Source organism: Peromyscus maniculatus, chromosome 2 (assembly GCF_049852395.1).
Source record: "Peromyscus maniculatus bairdii isolate BWxNUB_F1_BW_parent chromosome 2, HU_Pman_BW_mat_3.1, whole genome shotgun sequence".
NCBI classification, from domain to species: Eukaryota; Metazoa; Chordata; class Mammalia; order Rodentia; family Cricetidae; genus Peromyscus; species Peromyscus maniculatus.
Genome location: NC_134853.1, coordinates 4,905,633 through 4,928,303, shown reverse-complemented (window position 1 = coordinate 4,928,303; position 22,671 = coordinate 4,905,633). Strand labels below are relative to the sequence as shown.

The following is a 22,671-nucleotide window of genomic DNA, read 5'->3' as shown; positions in this document are numbered from 1 at the left end:
CTTAGGTGAGTGGTTGCTTTGCACAGTCTCTCCCCCTGGTTTTCAGAGCCGATCAGGGAGGATGATAACGGCATGCAGCTCAGCGAGAAGGCTGAGAATAAGTGCGATAGCACACAGATCCTAGTAAACGAACATTTAAATTATTATCTATCGCAAAACAGGGAAACAACACAGGCCCTTCCTTCATCGGGCTTGAGGCCGTGGTTGCAAGTGGACTGGCCATCAGGAAGGTGGCTGTGTGACTCACAAGTGTTCGCTGGGCTCTGGAAAAGAAGGGGGTAGATCTGGGAAACCGAAGCTGATGGTTCCCCTCAAATGTTTTCCCACTAGTATAAAACATTTGTTAAATTGAGAAGCTATTTTTTCCCCTGCAAATAACTTTTGAGGTAGGTGCTGTTGACTGCCAGCCCCGAATTGGGCCTTTCTCTCCTGTCCTACAATCCAGATACAGTTCAGGGTCTGGGACTTGGGGCTCTAGATACAACGGTCTAGTTTTCTTCAAGGTCAAGAAACCCTGTGTTTTGTTTTGTTGTTTGTTTTTTGAGACAGAGTTTCTCTATGTAGTTCCTGTCCTGGAACTTTCTCTGTAGTCCAGGTTGCCAGCACAGAGATCCACCTGCCTCTGCCTCCCGAATCCTGGGATTAAAGGCATGTGCCACCGCTGCCCGGCTAAGGAAGCCTAATTATTGTTAAAAGGGGTTGTTTTAGTAATGGTCACAAGAGAAATGATGACACTGTGTTTCAAGGCCTCTGGGAAATTCTTCCTCATTCTTAAAAGTAGCAGGCATCCATAGCACAAATTCTAATTGGTCTTAATAATAAAAATCTGGAGTCAGATATCAGGGTAAATGCTGAAAGATCAGAGAAGTAAAGGAGCAGCCAAAGTCACCTTTACCTCTCTGACTCCTCCTACCGAAAAAGGGGCCGAGCTCCTGTCCTCACCCCCTCACATTCCTCTCTCTACCCAGCCATATCACTTCCTGTCTATCTGTACACCCCCAGACCTCTTCGGTTAACTAATGGTTAGCTCCACCCTCTGATCTTCAGGCAATCTTTATTTGTTAGAGCACAACTAACTAGAGTGGTATTGTGGGTTGTGACCCCTTTAGGAGTCAAAATGACCCTTTCACAGGGGTTGCCTACGACTATTGGGAAACAGAGATACTTAAAGTACAATTTGTAACAGTAGCAAAATTACAGTTATGAAGTAGCAATGAAAATAATTTTATGGTTGGGGGGTCACCACAACAGGAGGAACTGTATTAAAGGGTTGCAGCATTAGGAAGATTGAGACTCACTGCTATAGATGATATTTCTCATTCAAGTTATCACAGGGGTCAAAGAGGCTTTATGAGCGGGGGAGCGTTTGCAGGTCAGCCTTAATATTCAGGAGTTCATAAAGCAGAAGGGAAACTCGTGGAAATTTAATCTGAAGAGGGAAATATTTTTTTTTTAATTTTAAAAAGAATTCTATGTGCATTGGTGTTTTGCCTGCATGTATGTCTGTGTGAGGGTGTCAGATCTTGGACTTACAGAGCTGTCATGTGGGTGCTGGAACTTGAACCTGGATCCTCTGGAAGAGCGTTAAGTGCTCCTAAGTGCTGACCCTTCTCTCTAGCCTCTGAAGAGAAAATTCTTAATCTGAGGAAAAGAAAGACACAATGTGCCCCAGGATGGGTTTCACAGAATCACTTGTGAGTTAAGAATTGGGAAATCTTTGGATAATGATGGTAAGGACTGAATGCATGCCACCCTATTAGAAACGACAATGTACAGCAATAATCACACCTATAGGAAAAGTAATATTATCAACAGCTCTGTTTCTGGGACTAGGTTAAATGTTACACATGGGGCTGGTAAGACACCTAAGCTGGTAATGGGCACTCGCCAGCAAGCTGGACAACCGTCAGTTACAGAGATTTCAGAGGAATTCTTGGGTGAGGAGTAACAGGATAGAGGAGCCTGGTTCCACAGGATAGAGACGTGTTGAGGGGACAGCTAATATAATACACTTGGAGGAGTCATAGAAAGCCTCCTCAGGGGCGTCCCCACCCCCAGAGGAAGCCCCAAGAGGAAAGATAAGAACAAGTATAGTGGGAGGCATGTTATACTGAGTAGGAGAGAGAAAGAAAGGGAAAGAGAAAGAGGTGGTTCGGGGTTCGGGGTTCAGGGGACTGCAATGTTTACCAACCCCGCCCACTCCAGGCCCTGGAGTCACTCACAGGTCCCTGTCAGGCCAGATCACCGGTTGTATTTTATGCCAGGATTAAGCTGTGTGCTTTAAAAGGCCAGTCACAGAGACCGGAGAGATGGCTCTGTGGTTAGAGCACCGGTGCTGTTCTAGAGAACTTGGGTTTGAGTCCCAGCACCACATGGTGGCTCACAACTGACCTCTGTGGGCACTGAGCATGCAGGCAGGTAAAACACTCCTACATTTATATGTATTTATTATAATAAAATATTTTTAAATTTCTTTCCTTTATTTTACTTTTTAAAACTTTGTATTGATTCGTTGTGAATTGTCACGTCATGTACCCCAAAACCACTCATCACCGTCCCTGTCCCTCCATATCTGCTATTCTGCCCTTGCGACCTCCTCCCCCAAAGACAACAAAACAAACAAACAAAAATGTGGCCGTGGAGCTGCAGCGCCGCGCAGTCTACCCTTTTGACCAACAGCGTTACTTGCAAATGTTCACTGCAACCAGTCACTGGACGGGTTCGAGGCCTCTGGCTTCTGCTACACTCCCAATACTGCACCCTCACGGGGACTCCTCTTGGATATCCTGCTGTTGACCTGTGTCGTGAAGATCCCGCGGCTTTGGATCTGCAGGACTGGCCTCTTCATGCTCCAGCGGTTCATGGATGGGGTCCCCCAACTCAAAGCTCTGGATCTGGGCCTGGGTGGCAGCTGAGCTGCCTGCTCTCCTGCACTCTGCCTAGGTGGGGGCAGGGTCAGCTCTCCAGTCCGCTGTAATAATTTTTTTAAAGCAAGTCATAAATTGCCTCTGAAAATTCAACCAATTTTCCTGTTGAGGAAAATGGTCTTTTGGGGGTCCTATGCCTCAAATTTGCCTGAAGTCTTTATTTTCGTTCCTCGAGGGTGATGTGGAGAACGTCAGAAAACAGGACGTAGCCAGAGTCTGTAGGGGAGTGAGGGATTTACACCAACACATTCTGACATAGGGTTCCCAGCCATTTGAGACCTTGGAGAATGGCTATATGAGAAGCTACATACGGCTTTTGGTCCCCGCTCGGTAACCTGGACCTGCAAGCGGCCACTCAGCAGGAAAGGCAAAGCATGCTTCTGGGGAATCTGTGGTTTTATTGTCGGCATGGCGACCGGGCCTGAATCTACGCTGTTTCCTAAGGACCGTGCTGGAATCTACGCTGTTTCATAAGGACCGGGCCTGAATCTGGGCTGTTTCCGTAAGGACCGGGCCTGAATCTACGCTGTTTCTGTAAGGACCGTGCCTGATCTACGTGCCTGAATCTGCTGTTTCTGTACAGACCGCAGCTCCTCAATCACGGCCCCTCTGCTCAGGCCGAGGCCTAACGGGACTTCTGTGTCCCTCCAGAACCACCTCTCCCTCTGTAGCCAAATACAGTTTTTAGCTAAGTTTCTTAAGTCTTTACCAATAAAGGCTCCAGAGTCAATACTGGGGTGTACAGAATACTCCTCTACCCCTTTAAGTCACCTCAGCTCTTTTGTTATAAGGAGGAAAGATGAACACAAACATCGGTAGTTCTCTAAAAACTGTAAATAGTTCTCTAAAAACTATAAATAAAAACTATACATAGAGAGATCAACAGAGCTTTGGGTTAGTTTTGTTTTAAAGGAAAAGGTGTCTTCCTAAGTATACGCATGTATGGTGTACCTACCTTCTAGATCTGACTTTTTGCAGATGAGCAGTAGTTATAGACTGTTTAATCACCAACATTTCCTACAGCCAAAGATGTAACTCTTTCTTCCTGGCTTTTAGGTGCTCTACTAGATGACTTTTTACTCATTCAAACTCAACATAAGCCAGAACAGCAAAGTTTGGACAGTAAAAGAAAAACATCAAGGCTACCAACACCATGCAATTCAGGAGTGAGCACCTATCCCAATAAACAATGCAGTGTCCTCTGTCATCTGAAGACCTGCATTCACGGTGCTGAGGAGGCCCACATGTTCAGACAGGGGAAGCTGATGATAAATGACTTCCTGGTCGTCCGCATCACTAGTTTACACATCCAAGTGTCACTGAATCACTTACTCCCTTGGCTTTGTGCTCACGAGGACTCTCAGAGGCTTTCTGCTGTTTAAGCAGGATTTCAGGAAGCAATCGACTTCAGGGAAAGGTCTCAGAAAAACCAGGTCACCATTAATAGCAAAAATCTTCTTCCCAACTTCCATGCCAGCCATCTAAGGAAGAAATGGCAAGAAGAATTAGGATGATAATTTAATAGATATTTTAAGTTTTCAAAAACTGAACCATGGGCAAGGCTCAGCATGTACTGATTTGGACACGAGAACACATACACAATAGCTTTATACAAATGTATATAATAGAACTATGAATGAAGTAACAGTAATACTACTTTTACATATGTTTTATATATTACATAAATATATGTATTTACATATACATATTGCATATATATTTATTTAACTTAGAAAATGTCACCCCCTGAACATATGAATGGATTGACCACAGACAATATGAATCTCCAGCCTACATCAGCATGGTGTGCCTAGTACTGAGGAATGGAAAGAGTGGCCTGGAATCCAAGCAAGTGCCAAGGGCAGAGTTGACCCCAATGCACCATGCTGAGAAAGGACAAGGACGACAATACTCCTACAGTTAGCCCAGATGTTCTTAACCAGGAGGACTGCACATAAATTCCCCACTGTTTTGGACTGTAGCTATTTGATGAGACAGTATATTTTGTCTACGGTGGAGTAAGATGAAGCTGTGCCCTAAGATCAGCCTCTAAAAATGCCCAGGAGAAGGACCTTCTCCTAGAGAACTATTAACCACGGTCATTTTGTGATCAGATACACTAGCAGAGTACAACTGAACCAGCGGTAATATATTTGCACTTGAAGTGCTGGATGGAAAGCTTTATCTTGCATATTTGATGGTAAAATAAAAGACCTTTAGTATTAACATATACAAAGTACCACTGACTTCAGTAAACAGATTTAAAATTATGTATGTTCTACTTCTGCAGTTCTTACATTTTTATTAAAGACCTGGATCCTGAGGTGTTTGCTTAGGGGCTGTGTATCTTGTAAAGAGTCTTACATCCAGCATCACTGAGGCACAGCACTGAAAAGAAAGCCGCATGAAGACAGAGAAGAAAGGAAGGAGGGAAGGGGAAGAGGAGGGAAAAGAGGGAAGAGGGAGAGGAGGGAAAAGAGGGAAGGGGAGAGGAGGAAAAGAGAGGGGAGGAGGGAAGTGAAGGAGGGAGGAAAGAGGAAAGTTCATATGTGTGTACATGTATGTACACACATGTGGCAGCCAGAGGGCAACCCTGGTTGTTGTTCCTCAAGTGATATCAACCTTGTCATCTTGTTTCTTGAGACAGGCCTCTCATTGGCCTGGTATTCACCTAGGTATTCACAGCCTAGGACAGCTAGCCTGTGACCTCAGGAGCTCACCTGCCTCTACTTCCCAAACATAGGATTACAACTGCACACACCACACTTTTTTTCAATGTGGGTTTTGGTTCTTGAACTCAAGTCCTTGTACAGAAAGACTGTTAGGCTAAATTATCAGTCCAGCTCAGAACATGGTATTTTGCCTGCTTTCTACATTTCCATGCTCTCAGAATCTAAAATGCTACCTAATAGATAATCACTATCAAGTGACTATTTCTCAGTGAAGAAGCCAATGATCAGAAGATTCCACTGTTTAAAAACCTAGTGATGTGAGAGCGTGCCAATTGGCATTAATCTAATGAGAAAGCCAAAGTGCTTGCTTTTCTGGTGGAAATCATATTCACAGAGAAGACAGTGGAGGAGGAAGATAGAAGAGGCTGCCTTTGGTTGAACACAATGACCATGTGACACACAGCGCAGTTGTCACATCCTATATAGTTCCCACAGAGCTCCAGGATAGATTTCATGACTGGGAAGATCCTGAAGTCACAGGGAGCTGCAGATCTCTGGAGTACCACCACCTCCCCAGTCCATCATCACCGAGACAGTCTCAGCTGCTACAAATCCAACACTACTTTACAGAACTTCAGAGACACAACCTTCAACAAACACATAAAGGTCGATTTCAGTTTGGCACTGTATTGTATGATGGCAGACTTTTAACAAAAATGCGAATTTATATTACCTCAGCATTAGACCCCTTTTCCACTAACTTTATTATCGGAACTTTATTTTTGTCTTCCAGCCCAAAGCCATAGCTGCCTTCATTGGATTTAATCTGAAATGTAAAATAGTAACATTATTGATAAAGAACAAGGAGAGCATCCCAATGAAATCGACAGAAAGCATCAGCGTGCTTGCCTGCTAATCATTATACCCGAAGGAAATTTTAAGGCACAGCGGCTTACCAACAGTGACTTAGCTATGACATTCTCCACAACTTTCAAGTCATGTTTCATAAGCCTGTGTTTCATATTGGATCCTTCCATTTCCTCGTCAGCAAAAAAGCGGAAAAGTAGAGGCTCATCTTTGAATTCACTTTTTTCCAGGACTGCAGAAATAGAGAGATTCAAGTAATTTCAGTAAATTTGGGTCTCAAACTCACTTTCCACACCAGCACACACTCAGGGAATTCCTGCCGACAATGAGCTCAGATTTACATCCTAGGACAAGGGGACCTCACATATATCCCTTAGATTCCTTTGATAAATTATGCCTCCCTTCCCTGTAAATTACTGTCATCTACATACAAGATTTAGTATTTTAAAATAAGTAATATTTTTCCAGTGTTGCATTTCTTAGTCTCCCATTGTCCAAATGGAAAATCTAAATTTAAGAGAGAAAACACAATAATTCCTAAGCCCCATAAACTCTAAATATAAAAACTTAGGGCATTTTCTACTTTCAGAAAACATCGTAAACATGTTTTGAATGCAGTGCATCTTCATGGGAAACGGAAAAGGGTTGCATAGCATCTTTCTATGTGTGAGCAACTCGCAGTGAGGAGTCACAGTTGGTCCAACACTTCAAAATGTGATTTTAGTTTCCATGACTTGCTAGCTCCTCTCTGTTTCAAAACAATATTCTCAAATAATCTTATTTCTGCAAAGGTCATTTTTTTCTCTTTTACATAATTGTTAATATTTTTCCCTTAGTCCCTAGGAATGTTGATCTGTTCTGTTAGCCTTGTTTATACTACAGGCAGATACAGAGAATAAGAATGTATACTTAATAAGAGCTTGACAGCTGCCAAAATGTTTTAAAAGAGAAATCTGTATTTCTCATTCTTTGTCATTAGTACCTTGTAGTGTGCTTGTTGGGACAAGGTGACTCACAGTAACAGGAAGGCTGTGGTCCCAGGGCACTAAGCTTTGTGATGTATCAGTCCAGGTCTGGGGCCAATTCTGAGTGTGAAAATTAGGAAGTTACCTAAACTCTCTGCATTTTAGTTTTCTCATCTGCAAAATGAGAGTGAAAGAAATCTTCATACTGCCTTCCCTAAGATGAAGTACTACATATAAACAGCTTGGCATATGCCAAACAATCCAAAGAGGCAACTACTCTATTTCATTATTTTTACAGAGTTCCAGAAAATAATGTGGAGCAGATGGGTGAGTGGATGATCTTTGGATGGAAGAGCATCTGGTAACATGGTGACAAATGAAGCCATCCACCACACCATAAAAACTAACATGAGCCACTGTGAACAACAGAAAGGAAAAACATTTTGGACTGAGTCACGTTTTGCCTCCATGATCTAATTGTTTTTCCAAAGATCACATGATATTTCCTCCAACAGCCTGTCCATAATGGCCAACAGAAGTACCAAGAAATTTGGGCAGGAGACTTTGGTCACGTTAACTTTTGTTATCACTTAGTATTTTGCAATAAATGCTTACATCAAATTACAGCTTGTTGTTGCTTTGGGTTAAAGAGAAAAAGAATTGAGGGGTGTCAGTTTGATTTTATAGTTTTAATTTCTTAAAATATTGTAATTTCTTCCATTAATAGTTTGCTCTCCAGGGACTAATACTTCTCTATCTTAACATTCACAGTGATCTAAGCAAAAGGACATGGGACAGAATTCTCCAAGAAGCACATGATGAGGAAAGATGTTCCCAAAATGGCTGTAACTGGTGCTCAACACCCTTTTTCTTATAGGTATTGATAACCTTCCAGACATAGTTGATAAATGAAAGTGAATGCTATGTCAAACATATATAGAGAAGCACACTCCATTAGTAATTGAAAAAAGACTGTTTGGTGCCCAGACTGTGTAAGATGGCACAGAGGGGAGGGGAAGGAAATGCTCATTAATTTGATAGATGGAGAAATTAAAAAAAAAAACAACACTAATGTTTAATGATTTGTTTGAAGTTATCAAGCAAAAAAGAGGATCTTTAGTAAACTAAAAAAAAATCTTTATTTCCAGAGATGAAGTTCTGTAAGATGATTTTGGGTATGTTTTCCTAAAATGAACAATAAATACTAACTATACATGCTCTTATCTAATCATTCCACTATATATTGTCATTCTGACTAGATCATCTGTCTAATGTAAAATGAATTCAAAGAGATATACATGAGATTTTTAAAAAGGAGATAAAACTTTGACGTCTCAGCTTGGCTCTTCTGGAGTCAACACAATCAAGAAAAACAAGAGGAAAAACTGGAAACACTGGCAGATAACAGTCATTTGCCACAGAAATGCCACTATTAACAAAATCAATCTCAGATGTGGTGACTCAACAGTGACCCATGACAAGCCTCAGACAGGTTGCCTTGACCTTCATGGCGCACTGAGATAGTCCCAAAGTCCCCAGAAGACCCAAAACAATGAACTCCATCTGAGAGTCTGCAGGTGCGAGTCCCTACCATGGTGCATAAATCCATTGTCACAGAGTCCAACAGCAAATATCATTGCCTCTTCCCTGGTACGGCAATCACCCTGTTAATCAAAAGATAAATCATTGTGCATGTTCATAGGCAACTTGAAGCTTTAAGGACCTGATTTATAGTTTAAGGGACATTTCCCACACATTACATAATTTTCCATAGTCCTTTACTTAGCACTTAAGCACTCTATCAAATTGGCTTTCATTTCTATTTCTTTTCTATCATCAACACTCTAATTTGGTGGGGTTTTTTTTTTTTTTTTTTTTTTTTTTTTTTTTTTTTTTTTGGTTTTTCAAGACAGGGTTTCTCTGTGTAGCTTTGCGCCTTTCCTGGAACTCACTTGGTAGCCCAGGTTGGCCTCGAACTCACAGGGATCCGCCTGCCTCTGCCTCCCGAGTGCTGGGATTAAAGGCGTGCGCCACCACCGCCCGGCTGGTGGGGTTTTTTTATCCCTTATCTAAATGAACATATTTTTTCTGGAGTCATTCTGACATAAGCTGTTGCAGAATTTAGCTGCACTACACAGGAATTTCATGTTCTAAAGTTTTAAAGAGAGATCTTTTAATAATGAAAACTTTAATAATCAAAACAAAAACATTCTGTTGGGCTTTCAAGATCAAGTCTTGGTTTTTCATCTACAGCTTCACTTTCCAAAGTTTTCAATGTATCCTATTTCTTTAGTTAGTCCAGTTTCCTACAATTACCTGAAGTCAGTCAGTGAGTGGCACCCTTGCCTGCACTAGGGTAATGCTGGTCTTTTACCTGTCTACAGAACACCAAGATGAACTTTTCCTTCTGGCTGTGTCAACCGTAACCCTAAACTGTAACTGTAATCCACAAAAGCAAACTGATTATGTACCTGCAAATAGGCACCATATCTTAAACAATCCAGGTGGTTGATAAATTTTATACATTCATTTGAGAATCCATATTTATTTATTTTATTATTTATTCATTTCTAAATATCACACCGAGTTCAAGATACCACAAACAAAAAAAAAATTTCCTGCCTTCCATTAATTTTGATTGTGTGCAGGATTTGGTCATTTATAAAGTGGTACCCAGTTAAGTATCATTACACAATTTAGTTAAGATTCTTAATTAGGCTGATTCTCTCCGAGAACTAGTTGCACATAAAAAGACCCTGAGCCTAGCTGGAGGATTCATAAGGCCTTCTGTGAAAGATGATGCTGAGAATTTTACAGAAGATCTAAAAAGGAGCCCAACAGATCAACAGCTTCTTGAAGGCAGGAACCATCCTGCACTTGTCCTGATGTTTTGTTTCAATAGCTAGTTGAAGTGATAAGCTTGTGCTGAAAGCTTTAGCTATTTTGATTATTTAAATGTTATATTTACAAGACTAATATATCATTAAAAGGAAAAGTGTATAAATGTAATCTGAAATACTGTACTGATCTTATACCTTCTAAAAATCCTTTGGGTCTACTCAGATCTGGGAAGCACTGACAAAAAAGTGTAAAAAATTATTTGGGCTGGATGTAACAAGGACTTGTTTAATTAAAAAATAAAAATGACTATGGAAATCAGTATGGCGGTTTCTCAGAAAATTAGGAATCAAACTACCTCAAGACCCAGCCATCACATGCTCAGCTATGTTCATAGCAGCACTATTTGTAATAGCCAGAACCTGGAAACAACCTAGATGCCCATCAACGGAAGAATGGATGAAAAAAATGTGGTACATATACACAATGGAGTACTACTCAGCAGAGAAAAACAATGAAAGCATGAAATTTGCAGGCAAATGGATGGAACTAGAAAAAATCATCCTGAGTGAGGTAACCCAAACCCAGAAAGACAGTTATGGTATGTACTCACTCATTGGTGGATTCTAGATATAAAATGAACAATCAGACCACAACCCATAGAACCATAGAGGCTATATATATAGCATGGAGGTCCCTAGGACGACTGTGGCATATAATAAATTTCAGTTTTACTCAATTATTGAAAAAAAAATAGCCAAATGAATAGAAACACATGAACTATGAACCAAAGACTGAGGGGCTCCCAGCTGGATCAGGCCCTCTGAATAGGTGAGACAGTTGATTGGCTTGATCAGTTTGGGAGGCATCTAGGCAATGGGACCAAGTCCTGTGCTCATTCCATGAGTTGGCTGTTTGAAACCAGGAACTTATGCAGGGACACTTGGCTCAGTCTGGGAGGAAGGGACTGGACCTCCCTGGACTGAGTCTACCAAGTCGATCACAGTCCTCGGGGGAGGACTTGTCCTGGAGGAGGTGGGAATGGAGGGTGGGCTGGGGGTAAGGGGAGGGCGTGGGAGGGGGGAGAATAGGGGAACCCATGGCTGATATGTAGAAGTGAATGGTATTGTAAAATAAAAAATATATATCACAAAAAAAAAAATAAATAAAAATGCTGCCTGCACATCACACATAAACAAGTCACATGATGCTTTAGGAATACATTAATGCACTTATCCAGAAGGAAGTTCACTTCGTGAAATGAGGTATTTGACTATAAACCATTATAATAAGAGCATCAATCTGGCAAGTATTCAGAAGAGAACAAAAATCATTGCATTTTCTAAGATGACATCAGTCACTGCAGACATCTCCAACATCCAACGATATCTCAAAAGAACATAAGGACCATTGCACTGCAGCCTGCTCTAATCAATCCAATAAAGCTGTCCCAATCCAGTCAGTACTGACTGATGTGCAGAATAAGTCCTATTCGAGTCTTGGTGGAAAGGGAGCCTTACTTTGTCTCTTCTTCCCCCTACATTAAGCACTGGAGTTTGCTCCCTTGTCATCCCATTGCTACATCTTCCTCTCCCAAGGCAGCCCATGATGTTCTACTTTGAGCTCAGCAATAAGAGCTGAGAATATCTGCCTTAAACATATGCATTTCACACTATCAGAATCATGAAACTGCAGTGACGGACGTAAGGTGATATGATGTCTACTCTAGGACAAGATAAGCAGTTGGAAACACCACAGTCTAGAAACACAATGACATGTCCAAGCTTGCCTCACTCAATTTTAGCAGAGCTGGCATCAGATACTGACTGCTTGAGACAATTTCCTTGGAGATTTCAGCAGACACCATAGTGACAAAAAATACTTCATTTCAGTTTGCTTAGGACTTTCTGAAGTGTGTCCTATTTTTCTTTAATGTTTATCCTTAGAAAACACAAATATTTTTCCCCATAAAGTTGGTAACACTTTCTGGGTTAGACTGTAAATGTTTATTTAGCATCAGGTTTTGTCTCGGATGCACCTGCCTCAGTCTTCTCCCATATACCAGGTATTGCATGAGTTCCTATTCTAGAACAGCAGAGTTCTATGTGAATTCTCTTGCTGACCAGAGAACCCCCCTAGCTTCACTCATAACCAGTGGTAGGAAAGTGGTAAGAAAGAACATAGCATACTGGCGAGCTACTGGATAGGTGGTCCAGGGTATTACCAAAGTTATTATTTGATTCATCTAAGACATTAACTTCTCAATATAAAAGTTTATGTTCAATGAAATACAAATCAGGTGGCCTTGAAACGTTTAGAAATCAATACTAAAACACTAAAAATCTAACTCTGTGTGTGTGTGTGTGTGTGTGTGTGTGTGTGTGTGTGTGTGTGTGTGTGTGTACAAAAAACTGTTTAAATATTAAAAACATTGTCGGCATTTTAAGATTAAACATCTAGTTTTGTTACCTATTTATGAAAGGAAACTGATGATGGTTTTATACAAACAAAAGAATAAGGCTGCTTATGAAACTGACTCAAATATTTATGTGTAATGACTATATTTTAACCAAACAAACAAACTCCTTCCCCAGGCAGCAAGTTTAGTTCAAGTGTATATCAACTTTTCTTAGTGTCTTGCCATTGATCCGCAGAATATACCCAGGTATCTGTTAGTTGAACTATCATGAAAAAAAAACTGTATTTGTAAGTCTATATTTGAAAAGCTACTGTGACAGGCATGTTAATCTTTTCTACTTATAAGCCAATCACAGAAACTTTCTCAACACCAACTGTTAGAGACAAGAGCCTGTGAAGCTGAGCAACAGTAACAATACACTCTGCACTTTGCAGACATTAAAGCTTATTTACCCAAGTCCAGCTGGTATCTAACACAGAAAATGACACAGGAGATTAGAATCATTTGAGAGGACTAATGAACAGATACTTAAAAACAAATCAGTAGAAAAAGCATGCAAAACAAGTTAGTGTCTGAACATAGCTATTCTTCATTGATCCTCAAATTATGCTTGGCGGGTTTTGTTTGTTTGTTGATGAAACTCAGCTCCTATTTTCAAAATAGGAACGTCTTATTTTTAAAAAGCAAGCTAGCATAAAGTTTATTCAAGAGCCCAGGAGCCAGATTCAAATCCTAACTCAGCTTTATACTAGCTGTAGGAGTGTAGGCAAGGGAGATCACACTATGTCACCTTTAGGCAAGCACTAAATTCTTTGAAAGCTCCCAATTCACACATTCAAAGTAAAAGGGAAAGAAGGAAGCATACTAACACCTATTTGCCTCCTTACCTGTGCAATTAACCAGTCTATCAATTTGTTGGCCATGACCACAGATTTGTAGGTCCTTAAATGGTAATCTTTATCTCTACAAAGGAAGAAGAAAGCAAGAACATGTTAAGCCAGGGACTAAGTAAGCACAGGCAAATCCTTCCATTTACTATCAATGTACAGCAGGAAAATCTACCAATGCGCTTGCAATCACCCAAAGTATGTATAAGTAAGAGAAATTAACAAAGTATATATGAGACAAAAATCTATCAGCTCATAGAAGAGGAGACAGACCCATCAATGTACCAAAATAGGGCATTTCTTCTTTCACATTTTTTTTTGCAAACAAGATTATTACTGCTATCATACTTGGTAGTGATTTAGCTATAAAAATGGCATCTCATTAATGGAGGAATAAGAAAACAAAATTTCTACCCCTAAGTCATAGCTCCTAAAATTCTTCTCAAAGTGTGGAGAATAGAGCAATAGCCTCTCTTGCCTCTACTTTCTCCAAGAAGACAGGCGAATATGCACTGTAGTTATTTACAGGCCTGAAAGGCCTGAAATAGATCCAGGGACAGTCTATTTCACAATCTGTCTCAGCAAAGCATGGAACAATGAAACCAGCTCCCCATCCTCCCCAGGGGATATGGGGATTGACTGGTTCTCATATCAGACATCCTGCTCAGCCGACTTTCCAGACTGAGAAATCATTCAAAGTTGAAAAATATGCTAGCATAAAGATTATTCAAGGCCTAGGAACCAGATGCAAATCCCAACTCAGCGTCATACTAGCTGTAGGAATGTAGGCAAGGGAGACCACAGTATGTCACCTGAAGACAAGTACTAAGTTCTTTGAAAAACTGAAGGAGTCTCATGACTGGTCTTGTTCACAAGGGCAGAAATCTATAATCCATTTCATTTTGTAGTCCAGATAAAAAGAGAACAGAAAATGGAAGTCTTTGCAAACTGTCAGAAAAAAATAAAAATTCCTTCTTATCTATTCGTAAGGACTAACTTGCTTGATATAAAAAAAACTCATAGAAAAAAATATTTTTCTGAACTCATTTTCATGCACATAATATTTATATATATATGCAAATAACATGAATAATTAGCTATTACTCTTTTTTATTTGTTTAGCAGGGAAAAAAGATATACAATTGCTAAGTATTTAATATTAATTTGTCCAAAACATCTGGAAGGGATCTACAGCAGCAGTATGCTATAAAGTCCACACTCACTCTTTCACAAGTTTATACTGTGAAGTCTGCTGCTAAAGTAGACAACATTTATTCAGGTAAGAAGACATCAGGTTCTCCTGAAGGACTACAATGCTTACATGGTGTAAGAGAGCATTCCATTATGCAGACATGGCAATTTCTTGAAACAATTTCTAGCTATCTATCACCTATCTATCTATCTATCTATCTATCTATCTATCTATCTATCATATATATATATATATATGTATATATCCATCCATCCCCGTATGACCTTATAACTGATATTAAGCATGCAAAATAAAAGCAATACATGCAAACATTTGGATTCTATAGCCATTACTGAAAAATGTATGTATTTGTTTAAAACTGGACCATGCATTTGTTTTGAAAATGAGTTAGTTAATAAACTCCAAAATTATGTCTAGTAAGTCTAAAATAATTCTTAATTTTCAAATAATAGTATTGTCTTGGAGGGGAAAGTCTATCAAAAAGAAGTATAAAATATACATCCAATGTTCAATCATTCAGATATACATATGTGTATGTGTGTGTGTGTGTGTGTGTGTGTGTGTGTGTGTGTGTGTGTGTGTGTAAATATAAAAATCTTCCTAGCTGTGAGTATTTAGAATAAACGGCATTTCTGAATCATTTCTAGGCCATTTAACTACCATTTATTAAATACTAATGGAATATGTATTATTTCATTTTCAGCTGAAGATTATGGTATGAAATAATAGTACAGTAAATTTTGAAATTATAATAAAGGGAAAAGACACTGAATATATAGTGCTGAAAAAATTTAGGAATATTTGAGATAAATAATTTCTTAAAAATGAAATAATCCAAGTTCTAAGATGAAACTTAACTGTTGCATTTACAGCCCCCATAAGAAGCAGACTCACCTGACCACGGGAGTGAACAAACTATGGAGACGACAGTACAGCCTTACACCCTGTGTGAGACAAACGCAGGTCAGAAGTGGGTCAATCAGTCAAGAGACACACATGCCGGGGGACTGTCAGAATAGCAAATCCTTTCTTTTGCAGTCTCCCAGAGTCATCATACAATCTCAACAAAGTTGAAAGGCTAGCCACATTGAAATGCATGATAAAAATAGGAGTTAAGTCTCTGAAGAACAGGATGGAATTGTACTGTGAATTTGTCATATATGTATGACATATATGAAGGCATACCGAAAATTTTTCTTATTATAAATGATAAGATATACTTTAAACAGAAAGTTAACACAGAAATAAATCTAGAATGTGTGGTCAATATATTTCAATATAAAACAATGCCAAAGATAAATAAAAACTGGTATTAAGTTAGTCTTTATGTTTGTGGATTTAAAAAATTATACAAATGTCTCGACCAGTGATTGCACCATGTGAAAGTCAGACTGGTACCTTCTGAGTGGGATTCTGCTTCCACTTAGAAGCAGGGAAGAAAACAAATGATCCAACACTGAAATTTCAGAAATTTTGATAAGACAAAGACCGTTCATGTGACAACTTAAGAGTTTTCTCTATTAGAAGACTTTTTCAAGCCTCTTAGTAGCTGTTCTTCCTCACCACGTTTGGCAATATGAGGGTTGCTGTGGACGCTGCTAAAGGCAACCTTACCTTTGAAATCACATCCTGCATCTCACTCCTGGGGTAAAATGTGCCGTCGTCATAACGGAATCGGTACAGTGTTTGCTCTGGCTTGAACTGATGCTTGTCGGTAACTAAAACATGGAAATATTACTGTAGAACAGTGGCAAGCTACATTGTTAAGTAAACACAAGTTTACTGAACACATATTCAGAATTTATAAAAAAGCTTTTGATTTCCCCACAGAGTAATGTCGATTCAATATTTTCAACAGTAAAATCTGTAAGGTTTTGTCTTTTGCTACTTTGAAACTTTCCATATCATGAGTTAAAGACTCAATTGAGGTTAATAATAGTCAGGCCAGTGTGGTAGTGCATGCCTATAATCCTAGAACTAGGGAGGCAGAGGCAGGAGGGTTGCTGTGTCCAAGGCCAGTCTAACCTACCTAGTGAGTTTGAGGCCAGCCTGGACTACAAAGTAAGATCTATGTCAGCATGGACTACAGAGCAAGACACTGCCTCACAAAATAAAACAAGCTTCAACTTAAAAACTGTAAAGAGTAGATACTTAGATAATAAGCAAGTTATTTGGTTTTTTTAAATCCTTAGCCCTACAAGTGAATATCTGCTTGTATCTATTTTATCATATGGTGATTGAGCCAAGACCACACAAACACCAATCGAAAACATATTTCTTGTCTTCAGACATCCAGACATTACTGAATACTGTCAATATGTAACAGATTGCAAATTTTTAAGAGTTTTTACACTGATAGGCACTTTTTTTACATGTCATTTGTTTCTTTTCCTTTTTTTTTCTTCTTTCTCAATGGAAATAAGAATGGCTAGCCTTCTGTGTCATCCACAGGATAAAGATTTTCATTTCTCAAAACTCTTATCATCAGGAACCATGATTTCTTTGGTAAACATTAACAAATGCCTAAAGAATTAAGGCAAATCCTTCCCAAACTCTTCAAAAAAAGAAAAAGAAGAAGAAAGAAAAGAAAAGAATGAAGAGAAAGGAACAGTTGCAGATTCCTTCAGTTTATGAAACCAGATGGAGATACCACAATAAAATAAAATCACAGTTTACTGTCACTAATAAACAGAGCTGCAAAAATCCCTAACAAAATGCTACAAAATTGTGAACAAGGATTCCTGGGAAGAAGCTATGCCTTCAGAGGCTGACTGACTCAGTGATGTGGAAGCTTGGAATGTTGCAGGTCCAGAGCCTAATTACAAGTTATCTTGAGCTACTTCCAGGCCCTAAATAGCCATCTCTTGCCTACCTCTGTGTGGGATCAAACATCCTTTAACTAACTGATAAACTGCTCTTGGAATGTATAAACACAGTCCTAGTCACATTAATTAAAGGGCTAAAAGTGTGATCAGCTAGCATGAGACATATAGCTTGGCCATAACTCACCTACCCAATGTAACTACCAAGTTTTTAGAAGGGTATGTTATTTTATGGCTTTTTTATATTACTATAAAAATTTCATTAAACTGTTACCTTATCATAGTGTGGTATTTGGGGTAGCCATTCCAAGCTATGCTTACTCATATTTGGCTCCAGAATAAACTCTCATCCACTTTGAGGTGACACTTGGAGGATTTTTCCCCCTTTTATATTGACAAAAACAAATTCAGCAGGACACACAAAAAAGAAACATCTGTCATGGTCAAGTGGGGTTTATCCTAGGGGGAGAGGACTGTTCAACACTGACAAATCAGGAAATAAGAACATATTAACAATTACAAGTAAGATGAGCTCAAGAGATAGGGAAAGCATTTGACAGAACACAGCACTGTTTCATGATAAAATCTCCCAGCAGATTTAGCATAGAAAGGATGTACCTCAACAGAGCAAGGACTGTGTGAGGCAGGAGCTAACATTATCCTCAAAGGGGAACATCTAAAAGCTTCTCCTATGAGGCCTAAACATAATGAAGAAACTCACACTTGCCGCTTCTATCCTTAATATTTAATTTTTAAATTAGCTTTCATTGTTACAAGTTTCCTTTTAGGGTTTTATACATATCCTGCTATTTTCTGGTTGGATTCTCCACTCCCTCATCTCCCTGCTCCATCCATGTGTCCCCAGTGGTCCCCCTTCTATTTTGTTCTATTGTCTTCACTACCTCCCTCCCTTAACACCTCCCTTTTAGTTTCCTGAGATCCACTTCCATCTGGATATGCATATGTGAGGGAGGCCAGAATTGACACACTAGAGAGAATGCATGCTATTTGTCTTTCCGAACCTGGGTCTGCAGAACTTAATATACTGTTTTCTAGCCCCATTCACTTACCTGAAATTTTTATATTTTAATTTTTCTTTACCCCTGTCAGCCGCTAGGCAAGCACTTCCAAGGGCAAGCTGCTGTGTCAGGGGGAGGGTAAACTACCGCATCTTGAGATAACCTTTAGTCCTTGTCAAAGCTCCTGGTTTGTTTAAGAGGAGGTATCCAGAGGGACAAGACCACCTCTCCTAAGTGAAAGACCTACTCATAATCTTATTGCAATGCTAAATTCTTTACTATGGGGTATTCCTTTTGGCCACTTAAGGAAATATGTGATGTATAAAGAAGGATGACCATGATTACATGTACACACTCAGGAATGCAACAGCCTCTACCTGTGATGAAGATGTTTCCCTATACAAACATATATCAGGTTCCCTAATAAAAACACCTTGCTGTCCTTTTCCAGGCAAAGACCTCACATTGGAATCATCTCCCATTACTCTCCTTATTTGTTACAAGAAACTCTGCTTTTCACTCAGTTCCTGGCCGTATGTTCAGCTCTGAATTGCCCAAGCAACAAACTCTCTGCATTTAGTTATACTTCTCTTCCTCACAGGACTGCAAGTCCTTCCAGAGCAAATAGACAGGAAATGAAATAAAAGATAGCCAATCTGGAAAGAAAAAATTGTCTCTCTATCTTCCATGCACAAAGACATTTTTAAAAAACGAACAACTTATTTTAGTAAAGGTACAAATCAACGTATAGGAACACAAAACCAACAGACAAAAGCCAACAGCATTTCTGAAGGCTGAAAATGAACAATCCAAAAAGACCTTAAGAAAATCACAGTCACCATAGCACTAAAAAATGTAAGACTTGGGAAGGAATCTGATCAAGGAGATAAATGTGCTGTATACTAACAGCTATAAAACACTGGTGAAAAAAATTAAGGAGACACAAATAAATGGAAATGTATTGTTTTCATGAATTGGGAAGATTAATATTATTTAAATGTCCAGTAAACCCAAAGTGATATAACAGATCAAATGCAATCCCTATCAAAATTCCAATGTCATTTTCACAGGAACAGAAAAAACAAAACAAACAAATGAAAGTAAGCAAACACTGAGCTCTCTGTGTAACAAAGAGACCCCAACTAGTCAAGACAAATTTACCCACAAGAACAAAGCTAGAAGCATACACTATACATGACTTCAAAACAAACTACAAGAGCTGTAGGAATCAAAGACTTGTGTTCGTAGCACATGAAAAGACCTAACAGACCACTGGAACATTGTAGAGAACCCCTCTAAAAACCCCATGCATTTATAGCTCACTGGTCTTACAAAGGTTGCCAGGAACGCACTACAGGAACATAGTCTCTCCAATAACTGTGTGCTGGGGAACCATACACACAAGTGCAGAAGAATAAAAATGGAACCCCATCTCACACCACATAATCATCATCTCAAAATGAATTAAAAACTTAAACATAAGACCTGAAACTGCACAACCACTAGAAGAATGAAATGGAGTAAACCTTGATGCTGTCCTGGCAATGAAGTTTTTGGATGAGATCCCCAAAATGCAGATAACAAAAGCAAAAAACAGACCAATGAGATTGTCTCAAAGGAAAATATCCTTCATAAGAAAATAATCAACCAAATGCCAAGTACTAACTGTGGGATGGGAACCATGTAATTCATAAGACCAATATCCAAAATGCATAAAGAATCCAATCAAGTCATTATCAAAACTATAAATGACCCATTTGAAAAGTGGGCAAAGACCTAAGTGAATACTTCTCAAGTAGGTGATTACAATGGCTAAAGGAACTATGGGAAAGTGTGTTTAAGTCTGCACATAAAGTATAACAAGGAAGGAGAAACTGTCTTGGGAAGGAAAACACTTTCTAATAAAGTTCGTTTATATTTAAATATTTTCTATATAGAGAATGTAGTAGATAGTGTGCTACAAAGAGCTATATTTTCATGATTAGACAAAACCTGTGATCTTTTCATTGGTAATATTGAAAAGAGAGCATATACTGTCAAAATCAACTACATTTGGTGAATCCAGAAGTATATCAAAAGATTTATTAATAACCTCAAATGCATGCATATGTGCACACACATACAGAAGTTTAAGTCTTTATCCCAACACATGTAAACCTTGTACATGGCTTAAGACTATGAAATTGAGCCAAGACTGTTATTTAGGGGGAAATAATAACAACACAGCTTTTAACATCCTATTTGCCCATGAAGCTAACCCATAAAGAGAAAAGCATGAGTGGAAAAAATAAAAATTAAAAGAAATATTTTTGAAATTCTGTGCATTGCTTCAGAATCAGTGATTTGTTTCTTTTTCCCAATCTACCAATATTCATTATTATACTTTTAATAGTCATGGGACTAAATTGTCTTGATTTTCAAGGAAACAACCCAGGTGTCTCTTGCTACAATAAAAACAAATGGCAGTTTAACCTACTCAAAAAGGCAGGGCTGCCGGGCAGTGGTGGCACAAGCCTTTAATCCCAGCACTTGGGAGGCAGAGGCAGGCAGACCTTTGTGAGTTCAAGTCCAGCCTGGTCTACAGAGCAAGATCCAGGAAAGGCGCAAAGCTACACAGAGAAACCCTGTCTCAAAAAAACCAAAAAAAAAAAAAGGACAGGGCTAATCTGTAAGGGACTTTAGGGTGAAATCTTCATAACCATGGGCTAATCTGCAATCTTAGACGTTGCCTTGAATAAACAGTAACAGCACAGATCTGCACTCAGTCTACAGCAGGATTTAAAAAAAAGGATTCACCCACCAAGCACACTCAGGTCACCTTGTGAGGAAAGATGCTCAGGGAAATCTTTCAGATAGCTATGACAGAAGAAGGCATGCGCAGTAACCATGGTTTCTAGAAAGTGGGGGTCGGGGCAAGTGGAGAAGGCCAGCTGACACACAGTTTGCAAATGTTTGGGGTATAAAGTCTCCTAAGCTGACCAATTTCAAGCCACCCACTAAAAGTTGCTGAAGATGGAACTGATGCAGTGGCCCGCACTACCGGGCACTCCTAAAGCACACAAGCCTGGAGCAGAGGTGAAAGAAAACGTGGTGAAACAATGAGGAAATGCCAGGTTTCAGGAAGCCATCACCCTATGCATTATGTACCTGGTTATGTAATTTCAATGTTAACAAATAATTGTGTTTAACAACCAGTTTGCAGGTGTTTATAATTTAATCAACAGCTCTCACAAGCTTATACAATCAACTTCAGCACACTGCAGATGTACCAGATGAGCATTTCTACTGTGATAGTCCTTAGAGATGATGAATCTCAAGAGTGTGTTGTAGAGAAAGCATTTGTTGTGCCATCCTAGGAGTCCATACAAAAGCAAGAAAAATAATACATGCAATAATAGCAACAACTCACTCATATTCTCTCTCTCTCTCTCTCTCTCTCTCTCTCTCTCTCTCTCTCTCTCTCTCTCTCTCTCTCTCTCACACACACACACACACACACACACACACACACACACACAGACTAGGTTAATAATATATGCAATATGAATAATAGCAACAACACATTCTTTTTTCCTAGCTGTCTTTCAAACAGATGGCTCATTCAACTTCACTTTAGGAACTCCGTCTCTGCAAAAGCACAGCTGGAAACATACTCAATGACCAGAGCACTTAGCCCCTCTCTCTTCTTTAAATAGAATTACTCTCAATATGAAATTGCATAATTTTGCCCCCAGTTTTGGAGAATTAGAGTCATTTTTAAAGGTTTCTTTTCATAAAAATGCTGGATTCCAAATGTGATTTTATAGTTGATCAAATCCACACTGCAGTATAGTAAACCTGAGCCTCTGAATTCAAACAGTAACAAATGGAAGAATACTGAAACACAATTCTCTGGACTGTATTTCTCAGTAAAAAGAACTAACCAGGCTATAAACGCAATTGTTCAAAATGGGATTTAATTCTCCTAATTTAAATGTTTGAAGAATTCTTGCAGTCCAGATTTGCAAATCATTTTAATAAAAATGCATTTAATATTTTCACT

At 39.2% G+C, this 22,671-nt stretch overlaps 1 protein-coding gene across 1 annotated transcript in view; it reads right to left on the bottom strand.

Moving 5' to 3' along the window:
• The window catches only part of Prex2 (phosphatidylinositol-3,4,5-trisphosphate dependent Rac exchange factor 2), a 299,642-nt gene that overhangs the window by 160,457 nt on the left and 116,514 nt on the right, over positions 1–22,671 (bottom strand). The window contains exons 12-18 of the mRNA XM_006974690.4: positions 16,403–16,506; positions 15,683–15,732; positions 13,576–13,651; positions 9,023–9,095; positions 6,556–6,698; positions 6,333–6,425; positions 4,260–4,408 (exon numbers count right to left, since the gene is read on the bottom strand). Coding sequence (XP_006974752.2) covers positions 4,260–4,408; positions 6,333–6,425; positions 6,556–6,698; positions 9,023–9,095; positions 13,576–13,651; positions 15,683–15,732; positions 16,403–16,506 — 688 coding nt within the window. The remainder of the gene's footprint in view (positions 1–4,259; positions 4,409–6,332; positions 6,426–6,555; positions 6,699–9,022; positions 9,096–13,575; positions 13,652–15,682; positions 15,733–16,402; positions 16,507–22,671) is intronic.